The sequence below is a fragment of the Arachis hypogaea genome, chromosome 13 (genome assembly GCF_003086295.3).
Source record: "Arachis hypogaea cultivar Tifrunner chromosome 13, arahy.Tifrunner.gnm2.J5K5, whole genome shotgun sequence".
In the NCBI taxonomy this organism is placed as follows: Eukaryota; Viridiplantae; Streptophyta; class Magnoliopsida; order Fabales; family Fabaceae; genus Arachis; species Arachis hypogaea.
Genome location: NC_092048.1, coordinates 4,322,538 through 4,335,473, shown reverse-complemented (window position 1 = coordinate 4,335,473; position 12,936 = coordinate 4,322,538). Strand labels below are relative to the sequence as shown.

Genomic DNA, 12,936 nt, shown 5'->3' with positions numbered 1-12,936 from the left:
ATATATCAACATGTCCTCATTCTTCATATCTAATAGTAGGGCCTGGAAACTCAAAACAAGGTAAGAACATTAAAATAATAATCCAAGTAACACACACAATCATGAATTCAAAATGAATGATGAACATGCAAATAGAAGAAGCATCCTTTTCTGTTGGTCAACGAGTACAAGCCCCGTACAAGCTGTACCACATGCAACAATGTGTACGGATAGGACAACATAACTAACATGGATTAAAATAATAATTATGTATGTAAGTTTATTTTAATAATAATAAAAAAATTGAAAAGAGTGTGCAATGGCCTTATCACAATTATCACAATGACGCCGAAGGCTTCTCAAAGATTGCAATTTTCAAATAAGGGAAACTTCCACGTAAATGATCTCAACTAGTATAGGTGAGTTGATAACTTGATCATATTAAAACTTTATCATTTTGACTTTCAATATTTAATTTAATACAACGTGAAATATAGCTAGAGATAATTCAATTAATCTAGACTTGAAACTATACTACGTAAGGAAATGTTTTAGTTATACACCTAATACACGTAATAATAATAATCAGCCTATACCATCATATATATGTTAAACCTTAATATATATTTTCTGTTATTGTTTTGACTGTCTAATTAGAAACATGATTCACCGCTAATATTACATATTTAACATATTATATTAATGATATTATTGAATCATCATGTAATTAACTTTAATTCATCATATTTTACCAAGTCCTTTAATTTAAATTATAAACTCCGGTACGTACAAGGGTACAATGAAGTGGTGAACAAATGTGACATAATTTTCATGGAGAGAGAAAGGAACTATAAAAGAAATAAATGGCATCTATCTTTTATGGGGAATTGACTGAAGTTAATTATATGAATCAAGTGCTCGTCACATAGCTTATCCAAAAAGTTAACAAACATTTATAACATGTTTATCTATAATTATAATAAAATTACTTTTATAAACAATGTATATAACCACATACGACTAAGTATTCAAACAAACATCATTTAAAGGAAGCTTCGTTAAACAATAGTGTATGAATATGAAATGAAAAAATATATGGTACCAACATATTATTTGTCAATTTATTGTCAATAATAATTAATTATTATATTTTAAATACATATATAAGAGATATATATATCTAGAAACTATATCTATAAAGATATTTTTATTAAATACAGCTATAAAAAAGACATTTTTATTAGACATATTCATAAATACACTTCCATTAAACACCATTATAAATAAGAGTTGGCAGAAGTTGGCAGAAATACTGTTGGTAACGTAGCGAGATTGATATGAAATAGATATAATTTAATAATGGATAATATTAGGTAGACAAAAAAACAGTGAGAACTTGTCTTATTTAGTATTAATTAATTATCGCAACAATTAATGAATGTTAAATAAGATAATTTATGACTGTTTTTGGCTGATTTTCTTTGATTACTAAACATTTTCCTTTAATAATAATGTTTGCGCATCAATTTGGTCTTCGAAAAATAAGATGTCTTAAATTAATTTTTAAAATTTATAATAGTGAATTAAATTGTTCTTTTTGCTAGTTCGATAATAATGTGTCACAAAAAAACTATTATAATTCATAATTGTACATTTTATGAATCAATATGAAATTTTTAATCTTTCGATAACTAAATTAACCCACGTATAATTCTTTGTGGGATTATTAGAAAATGTTGATCAACCAGATATTTAATAAATAAATCATATTACTATCTATTAATACATTGCTCTATATAAAAATGTAATGGAAAGAATATGATATAGGACGAAAGAAAAACGATTAACTTCAACTCTTTTGTCTATAAATCAATAAATAGTTCGCCTCATATTCCTAATTTTTCTCACATACTAAAATTTCAACTCCTATTTCTAATTTTCCAATACATTATTTATTAAATTAAGTAAACTAGAATATAAAGATGCCATCTCAAAGTTGACTTTGAAAATTTTTTTTCTCTAATTATATGTATGCTAAAAGATAGATTCTCCAACTATATATGCTGCACCAATAAAAAATAATAAATTAATAGAAAATGATCATTATATATGTGTGTGTGTGAATGTGTGATTATATTTTAATTGGGTGAAAATATGAGATTTTGAGTTTAATTACAACTTAGAAACTTGGAGCTTGAATTTGAATATTAATTTAAAGATATGTACTGCTTACTTGTGTTAATATACGTACTAATTGTTCAAAAATTTAAAAAAATATATTTATTTTTTATTTTTTCCCTTATTTAAAAATTGAATAAAGAACAATATTTAAAGAATATTTAGTTGTACTGTCATCCATATAAAACACATATGTTTTGGAGTTGTTTAGCAATTTTAAAATGTCAACTTGTACAATTTGAAATTTTCAGATACAAAAGTAATTAAGAGGTTATTTACTTTTACTAATAACAACGCAACATGCTGGCGGCCACTGCCATATTTGAACAAACATTAATATAATTATAGGTCTTTTTAAAGATACTTAAAATTAAGTAGCAAATTGCAGACACACCAAATCTCAATTAATTAAGTGTGTTTTACACACTCGTAGCTAGACAAATTAAAAACTCTGCCATAAGGCAGGAACGTATCTATTTATTACCCATGAAAAAAATCAATTTTGTTATGTGTAATAAATACTATTTTGATATTAGTATTTTTTTTTAATAATTAAACACGTATTTTTTTGTTTTATTAATTAAAAAATAATTTAAATACACAATTAATTAATATCAATTATATTTTTTATACGAGTGTGTTAATGAAAATTTTAATGTATGAATAATATTTTTCTTAAGAAATTCATTGACTCGAACATAATAACATGATGAATCATCATTTAATTAGTAGCCCGACAAAGTTTTTAATTTTAAGAAGTGAGTCAATAAATTAAACAATCATAAGAAGAAAAACTTTAAACGCAACTTGTTGCAAGTATCCAATTGTTGTTTCAAACTTACAATTTGAGACTTTACGGCGTAACAAAAACAACGTATCGAGTCATTCTAAATTTAATAATAGTAATAATAATATACGCAAATTGCGATTAAAAAGTTAGTTATATACTTTTTAATGATCAGTCACCGTCTGGAAATGATTTGTGATGTATGATAGTATCTTGTTGCATATAAAGAGCGTAACAAAGATGTCGATTATATGCTAAAAAATATTATCATCAAGATTTTATTAATTGATAAGTGTTTCTCGCCTTATGTGAGTTAGCCTGGCTTATCCAACAAGACAAACATATATGTTTGATCAATCAAATTTCATCCATAAAAAATGTTTGAAGTAGCTAGTTATATTATTACAAGAGTTAACATTTCTAAATATATATTTCAATAGTTTAATTTTGAAATATTAATAGTGTAAAAAAATTGGGTTAACCATCAAAAACGCTCCCGAATTATTCAAACGCGGACAGAAATGCACTCGAATTTTACTATCGACAAAAATACCTTTAAATAATTTAAAGAGAAATTCTCCACGTACAAGTATTTTCACATACAAGAGTCATACAAGTCATTTATTTCTTCTTCTTTTTCTTCTCCTTCTTCTTCTTTTTCCGTGCCTTTTCTTCTTCTTCGTTTTTGAAGTGTTTCATCTTCATCGTCGTGTTTCTCCTCGTTCTTCTTGACTGCACATTTTTCATCTTCCTCCTCCTCATCTTCTGCACCTTCTTCTTCTTTTTGCTGCACGTTCTTCTTCCTCTTCCTCTTCTTCTTCTTCTTTTCTTTCGTTTCTTGCCTTTTCTTTCTCCTTCTTCATTTACGTGCTTTTCTCTCTGTTTTCTTTCTTCGTTATTCTCGATTTCCATTATTTTTTGACATCAAACTCTGAAATCGTTTTTGAAGAAGAAGAAGCAACAGAAGATGAGGAGGAGAAAGAGAAAGAGTTCTGAATTATGCATAAGGTGTACTTCAACGAATTTTGGGTGTATTTCTTAAATCATTTGGGTGTATTTTCGTAATCTTTTGGATATATTTCTGTAATCCTTTGGGTGTATTTTTATAATCGTTTGGGTGAATTCTTGTAACCGTTTGGGTGTATTTCTGTATTCTTTGGGTGTATTTATGTAATTGTTTGGGTGTATTTCTGTAATCGTTTGGGTGTATTTCTGAAGTTTCATTATCTTCAAAACGATTTCATAGCTTGATTTCAGAAATCATGAAAATAAAAAAAAAATGAAGCAAGAATACCAATGATAAACACAGATAAAACAACGAATGAAAAGGCAAAGAGAGAATGCACGAAGGAGATTAAATTTGACAAAAAACTCATTTTCATGGAGGAAGAAGAAGAAGAGTAGGAGAAGAAGAAGGAGAAGAAGAAGGAAGAGGATGAGAAGAAGAAGGAGAAGAAGAAGAAGGAAGAGGAGGAGGAGGAGGAGAAGGAGGAGCACGCCATAGAAATCGTATATGGGTCAGCGTGTTTTTTGTTAAGTTTCTCCCAACTTGTATGATGACTTGTAAACCAAATGACTTGTATGTGTAGCACTCCTCTAATTTAAAAACATAACAACAATACCCAACAGTAAATATATATTTTCAAAAAATACTTTAAAGATTGAATTTTGATGTGATTTTTTACCAGAATAATTAAAAAAATGAGATATTATTATTCTTAAAATTTGATAATTTTTTTCTAAGTATATATTTTTTTGTGATTTTTTAAAAGTATTATTAGTTGTTAACAAAAAAATTACAAAAAAATATATACACAACGAAAAATTACCAAATTTTAAGAATACTAATATCTCATTTTCTTAATCATGCTTGCAAAAAATTATATTAAAATTCAATCTCTAATATATTTTTTGAGAAATACATATTTAATGTTAGATAATCTTGCAAAAAAACTAACATTAAATATGTATTTCTCAAAATATACATTAGAAATTGAATTTTGATGCAATTTTTTGCAAGTATAATTAAAAAAATGAGATATTATTATTCTTAAAATTTGGTGATTTTTTGTTAAGTATATATTATTTTGTAATTTTTTAAAAGTATTATTGGTTGTTAACAAAAATAATTATAAAAAAATTATATACTTAACAAAAAATCACCAATTTTTATATATAATAATATATTATTTTTATAATCATGCTTGCAAAAAATTGCATCAAAATTCAATCTCTAAGGTATTTTTTGAAAATATATATTTACTGTTGGGTATTGTTGTTGTGTTTTTAAATTATTTGAAGGCATTTTTGTCGATAGTAAAATTCGGATGTATTTTTGTCAGTATTTGAATAATTCGGAGGCGTTTTTGGTGGTTAACCCAAAAAAATTTATATAATCATTCAATTAGCTAGATTTATATATTTAAATAATTTAAAAAATAATTATTCAGTACATGAAAATAAAATTCATATTTTAACATTTTAACCATATTGTCTCGTACATAGTGTGAGTTCTAATTAATGAAATATATGATTGAATTAATCATTTAAAAATATTTTATAAGTTAATTAAATTCTTGAAAATTTTATATGCCCTTTCTTGAATTATAAAATACAAATTCATAAAGGACAGGAGAAAACAAATTTAATTAAGGGAGTAAGATAACTACTTGTCTGAAACTAACCCTAATAAAAAATTATGACACAATTTTTCTAATTTTTATTTTAAAAATATAAAAAGACTCCTACAAAACTAGTATTATGTTGCTATTGCGGTAGAAAGTATCAGCCATATATTGTGGAATATAATATAATATTTAAAAATATTATGAACACTCTAAAAATTAATCACCAAATATATATATATATATATATATTATATTTTAATATGTATTTTATATAAATAACTATTTGATTACTGATTTCTGTTGAATATATAACATGATTGTATAATATAATTGATTAGCAATGTTTCGATCGTATATTCGTTTCCGTACTTGCCGGCAACTTCTCATTTGAAGATTCATACATGAAATTTGACTTTAGAAGAAATATATCAATTTACAATTAAACCAAAAAATGATATGAAGTATATAATATAGCTAAATACGAAATGATATAAGTCAACGGAAACTCCCTTAAAAGAGGATGCAGTAAATTTAAAAAAAAAATTATCAGTTGAAAGGAGGAAAATGATCATTTTTCAATGGATGAAATTAAACGCAAGCACTGTTTTGCATACAGATAATATATGTATAAATTATTATTATGTATCGGGTGAGTAAGAATCCATCCTGAACAAATTAAAGATTGAAAGGAAATAAGCTTAAGAGTAGTAACCATAAGAGTGGGAGTCCCCTTTGATTGTTCCATTCCATCTTTAATTGGAACCTCTTTTATGTACATAGTTTGAGATATGTGATAAGATGTAGGTGTTAATTTTGTTGCTTCAATACCCAATAAAAAATTAGAGAATTTATCTGAATATAAGATTCAATGTTTATTATTCTTTTGAATTGACTGTTATCGGAAGAAAAAGGAAAAACAATGAGAGTTATTTAAAAAGAATTATATAATAAATTGTATGTTTGATTTGTTTGATGGCATAAACAATCGAAAAAGCGTGTTTGTTATAAATACAATCAATTAGTTGCTATTTATATATATAAAAAAAAAGAATAAACTTTGAAAATATCTAATTAATTGTTTTCTTCAGCAAATCAATTAAATAATTCAACCAATCAATTGGATCTCTCAATTAATCAATTGGATAAGTAATAAAATTGATTGACCAGGAGAAAAATTAAATTTTTACTCGTAAAACAATCGATTGTTGTAAAAAGAAAAGGATTTCAATTCAGTATATCCAATCGAATAATCGATTACTTAAATATTTTTTTTTTTTTTTTGCAATTTACGATTTTTCCACTACAAAAAACACATATCTAGTAATTGATAAACGATGATTAAGATCGCTGCAACGTAACAAATTGATAATCACAATAAATTATAAACATTGCAATTATATAATCAGACAATTAAAAAAGAGATCGATGATAAATTAAAAAAAGTATTAATATTATGATTGAAAAAGATAAAATTAAAATTTAACTTAAAATAAAATTTAAAAAAATTGAAAATAAATATTAATAGAACATCAAATTATTAATAACAAAATTATATATAAAAACAAGACAGATAATAAATAATAAAATAATAATTTATAAAATACAGAATAAATTTTAAAATCAAATAATATACAAAGAATCAACTAATAAATAAAACTAAAAAATTACTATTTAATAATTATTAAAAAATTTTAAAAATATATTTTATATTTTTATTACTAAAATTATTTAACAGTCTACACAATTTAAAAACATCAAAACCGGAGCCAAACTAAAAAGATAACATAAGAATATGATCAGGTTGTTATAACTAAGAGTTTATTTATGCAACATGATTTTCATAGTAGCCGTCTCAATCGCAAAAGAGTAATTAAGATCATACAATATAAACTAATTTTTCTTTTGTTTATACAGCGTTAATTAAGAGAAACTAGACTAATGTAACATGTAACAATAATCTTTTAAGACTTTTTTGCTGTTGTTAACTGCATAAATCTCAATCACAAGTGCCGCCAAAAGAGAAGGCAGAGGGAAAGTGAGTGAAAATTAAATGATCAGTCATGAAATTTAGCTTCCAGTAATTATTACCGTACGAAATATATGCAGTTTTCGGAGTACGCACACGAAAATAACGACTTCAAACCCGGATTATTATCACAGACATTATTCAACCAAAAGGTATTAGCAAAGAATCAGTTAAATATTTTTGGGTGAATTCAAAATCTCTACAAGTTAATATATATTGATGTTTCTTCTGTTAAGTATTAAAATGTTTCTTTTTCATACTAAATAGATATTTTTTTATATATTTTTTGAGTTTTTTTGTATTGTAAATGTGATTATCTCTATTTCTTTAAGAATTTTATATTTTTTAAAAATTTTATAAATATTTAATTATTTTTACTAAAATATAACTGGATATTTCTTTTGTTAAGTATTAGGATTTTTTTATATTAAATGAATGTTTTTTATTTTTATATTTCTGTAATTATTCAGAAACTTTTTTTAACTAAGATTAAGTGTGTTAATCACAAGTGTCCATACTTCTTCCATCTTTGTTTTGGTGTGGCTCATAGATGTTTTTCCAAACCTGAAAAGTGTTGCCGCGGAACGATCGGAATGAGCAATCATAATTCCATCAACAGGCCTGTAATTATCAAGAAACGAATTTATGGTGGTCTCCCAATACACAACATCTCCTCCATTGTTCTGAATCCGAGTGAGATGAGAGTTTTTCAAGTGGACAAGAAGTCCTGTTTTTTGACTAAAGTAACCAAACAAAACATGCCTTATTATCTCAGCTAGGCCTTCGTTCCTGGCTTTTAGTGTGGAGGAATCTGCACAAAACTTGAGAATGAAACAGTCATCCCCATTGATCTTCTTCTCCCCGATACATCTTGCATTGATAAATATTCTAGCTGTTGTTCTTGGATCAAGACCCTGTTAACAAATTGAATTAGAATGGAAAGTGTGTAATGAGAAAAAAGAAATTGAATTGTTCTTGTTGACGGTGATGAATCCGACGAGCCAGATGTCGGTGATAGAAAAAGAATGGGTCGCGGCGAGGAGGCGGAGAGGGCCTGACGGTGAGAGAGAGGGATCTGTGTGTGATTGTTAGAGGTGGGTGAATTAATGTGAGAAAGAAAAAAAAAATTTTTATAAGTTTTAATTAAGTTTATTTAATCAATTTTAAATTTAAAAAATTTAAAATTAATCAATTAATATAAATAATTAATATAGTTTTGTTTAGTTTTTGGCTCCGTATACTGTTCCTACGATTATGTATATATTTACTTTCTTTTTTTTAATGTCTTTAATTAATTTCTCAATGAATTTTGAGCCACGAATAATAGAGATAAAGAGAAAAAGACAAAGTTGAAGTTTGAAGAGAAGTTAGTGAGTTTTGACAATTGTTGTTGTAAGTTTGTGGCTGTGTCTTGTTAATTGTACTTAGGTAGCAGGTCGGTTTTGGTTGCTCAACTTGCCAGTGTCTTCTTTGTTCAATCATCATAAGTGAGACAGCAGAGTCAAACAAAACATAATAATAATATAACTACACACGTTAAGTTTGTACAAAAAATCAATCCTCAAATTAATTATATGTATAAAAAATATATTAAAAATAAATTAAATATTATATATATTTATATATAATAAATTTTTATATAAAATTAATAATTTATTATTTAATAATTTTAATTATTAATTTTGTATAAAAATATTACATGTAAATTTTATTTTATATATAAATATATAATAATTAATTTAATAATTAATTTTTTTATATGTACATATTATTTTTATAATAATAATTAAAAAATAATATTATATATACATTAAAATTAATTATTAAAATTAATTATTAATATAAAATATAAATTAAAATATAAAATATATATAAAAAAATTAAAAATAATACATCATTTTTATAATAAAATAATAGTAGTCGTACGTATATGCGTACGCCGTTGAAGGCAATATGAAGTTATCAACCATTGTATTGTTTATTTCTTTTTAATCCTTTCTTCCCTCTATAAATACCCCCTCTCTGTTCTCCTAACTCACACCTGAAAGCTGAAAAATCGTAATACTTCCAACAACTTCTCTTCAAAACTAGCAAATACTAAGAGAAGCTATTCAAAATGCCGAGAAAAGGAATGAGAAGTATCTTCTTCAAACCTTCATCTTCTCATCATCCGCCACGTCACTACTCACTACCACCACCCTCCCCTCTTCGCACCTTCTCCGACACCCTTATGGACGATAACATCCATAAGGCGGAGTCACTTATAACCAAGTGGGATTATAATAATAACAATAATAACTCCGTTAGTTCACGCCTTTCAAACTCTAGCTCACTCTTCAGCGGAACACGCCTGGATGCCAAACACTACATTGACGCCGTCAAGGGCCTACAGTCCGCTATGAAGTACCTCGTCGCACAGGATCCCTCCTCTGCTTATCTTCTTCGAGCACAGTCTCTCATGCAAATCGCAATGAAAACTCTTGAGAGAGAGTTTCACCAGATCCTAAAGGCCAATAGGGAATACCTCGATCCCGAAACCGTTTCTAACCGCTCCGAAACCCTTTCTAACCGTTCTTCAACGGATTTCGGCCAGAACAGTTTCTCCGATTTCGATGAGATTGTTTCCGACGATGAGTTTCGCCTTGCCGGAGAAGGAGTCGCTGATGCCGAGAGAGCTTCCATGCTTGCCGTCAACGATTTGAAAGCAATCGCGGATTGCATGATTTCCACTGGCTACGGAAGAGAGTGCGTTAGGATTTACGTGTTGGTGAGGAAATCGATCGTTGATGAAGCTCTTTACAATCTTGGAGTGGAGCAGTTGAGCTTCTCGCGTCTCCAGAAGATGGATTGGGAGGTGGTTGAGTTGAAGATCAAGCACTGGCTCAATGCGATGAAGGTTGCCGTCGGAACTCTCTTCAACGGTGAGAGGATACTCTGCGATAGTGTCTTCGCTGCCACCGCGCCGGAGAAACGGATCGCGGAGTCTTCCTTCGCTGAGATCACTAGAGACGGCGCCATGATGCTGTTTGGATTCCCGGAAATGGTTGCAAAGTGCAAGAAAACGCCGGAGAAGATGTTCAGGACTCTCGATATGTACGAAGCGATCTCCGAAAACTGGCAGCAGATTGAATCCATCTTCTCCTTCGAATCAACCGCCAAAGTCCGTACGCAGGCGGTTACTTCCTTGGTGAAGCTTGGCGACGCCGTGAGGACGATGCTATCGGACTTTGAATCGGCGATTCAGAAGGAACCGTGCAAGACGACGATTCCCGGCGGTGGAGTACACCCAATCACGGGCTACGTGTTGAACTACATCTCTCTCCTAGCCGATTATAGCGGCGTCCTCGTTGACATAATCGCCGATTATCCACAGTCTCCGATGCCGGAATCTTTCTACCGAAGCCCGATCCACGAGGATAGCACGTCGTCGTCCTTCTCCACGGTTCCGTCGCCGGCGATCTCAGAGCGAATCGCATGGCTGATCCTCGTGGTTCTCTGCAAGCTCGACGTGAAAGCGGAGCGCTACAAGGACGTGGCGCTTTCTTACCTCTTCCTCGCTAACAACATGCATTACGTAGTAGAAAAGGTTCGAAAATCGAACCTAGGGTTGCTCCTCGGTGAAGAGTGGATGGCGAAGCACGAAGCGAAGACGAAGGAATACGTAGCCAAATACGAGCGCGTCGGGTGGAACAGCGTGCTCACTTCGCTGCCGGAGAATCCTGCGGCGGAGATCTCAGCGGAGCAAGCTAAGGCTTGCTTCGTTAGCTTCAACACAGCGTTTCACGAAGCCTGCAAAAAACAAAGCGGGTGGGTTGTACCCGACCCGAAACTGAGAGACGAAATCAAAGTCTCGATAGCTTTGAAGCTGGTTTCCAAGTACGGCGAGTTCTACGATAAGAATAGGGTCGGGTCTGAATCGGCAATACGGTTCTTACCCGACGATATTGGAAACCAATTGTCAGATATTTTGTACGGCATTGGAGAATCGAGTAGTGGCTCGTCGCATGCTTTGACGACGTCGTCTTCACGTCGCTCCAACGGAAGCAGCAGGTGATAATGTTAGTGTTGATGAAATATCTTTTGTGTTGCTGACGTCACGGCTCACAATAACCACAAATAGAGTGTATCTGTATACTATTCAAGTATTTATACTGTCTTATTACTGTATATTGGCCATAACATATATGGTTTCAATTTCCTTATATAAACGACATGACAAAGATTGTGAAGAATGTCAATAATAGACTATATTTCAAGTGTACTAAATATAAATAAATTCAATTAATTTAAAATTAAAATTTTAAAATTAATTTTTTTTATTTATTATTTACGTTATTCTAAATAAGGTTGTTTTCCTATAATTTTTTTCAGGTTTTCGTTTTGGAAAACGAAGGTTATTTGCATAGTATATATATATATTGACTTGTGCTTTGTCATGTACGAAATGTATATCATAAATGTGTCGCGTGCACGTGGTATTGGTATTCTATTAATAAAATAATTTTTTTTTCACGTAAAAGATAAAGAATAATACTTAATTATCAAACTTAATACGATTGTTTATGGCTGGAAGAATAAAAATAGAGATTTAGAAGTTTAAAATAGGATTTAAAACTCAAAAAAAATATGTTTGCAAATAGGAGCCACGTGGCTCACGTGTACGCATAGAAGTGTAGAAAGGCAGTTCGCACGCGCATTCTTTTATCATGCGTACGCGTAGGTGAGTACCTCATGTCACGCGTACGCGTGGGCATGCATACGCGTGGACATGCATGCTGGCTCATTATGCGTATGCATATAAGGAGGTCAGCCAAAAATTATCCACGCGTACGCGTGGACGTATGTTTTTCCAAAAACCTGATTAAGTTGAAAGATACAAAATTTACGTAATTCCAAACCAAAACTTCCAATGTACATAACTTAATCATTTTAAATCGTTTTTTATCTGTTTTTCGAACGGCATAAACTTCACAAACCCAACTTTCATTTAAAACAAGTTGGAAACAAATTGAAGGTCCGGAAGTCAAGTTATAGCTCGCTGAAGTTCAGTCAAAAACCAATTTTCATCATACTTCAAAAACCTCCATTTTCTTTAAACAATTTCAAATGTTCACTTCCTTTACCTACATTCAATACAAACACAATATATAACATCTTTAAATCACTCAACTATCCATAAACAATCATTACTACCAATCAATAAAATTCCATACTTCTTTCAACAAAACCACCACCATTTTGCCATACATACATATACAATCATTACCATCAACTTACCAATAACACCACCAACACATACACAATTCATATTACCAATCAAAGTTACTAATGCCAAACAT

The 12,936-nt window shown here is 29.6% G+C and overlaps 1 protein-coding gene across 1 annotated transcript; it reads left to right on the top strand.

The window, feature by feature from the left end:
• Window positions 1–9,483: 9,483 nt before the first annotated feature.
• On the top strand, window positions 9,484–11,835 carry LOC112736585 (exocyst complex component EXO70H1). Its single transcript, XM_025786100.3, has one exon. The coding sequence runs from the start codon at window positions 9,714–9,716 to the stop codon at window positions 11,649–11,651; it is 1,938 nt and encodes a 645-aa protein (XP_025641885.1). The 5' UTR covers window positions 9,484–9,713; the 3' UTR covers window positions 11,652–11,835.
• Window positions 11,836–12,936: the final 1,101 nt, after the last annotated feature.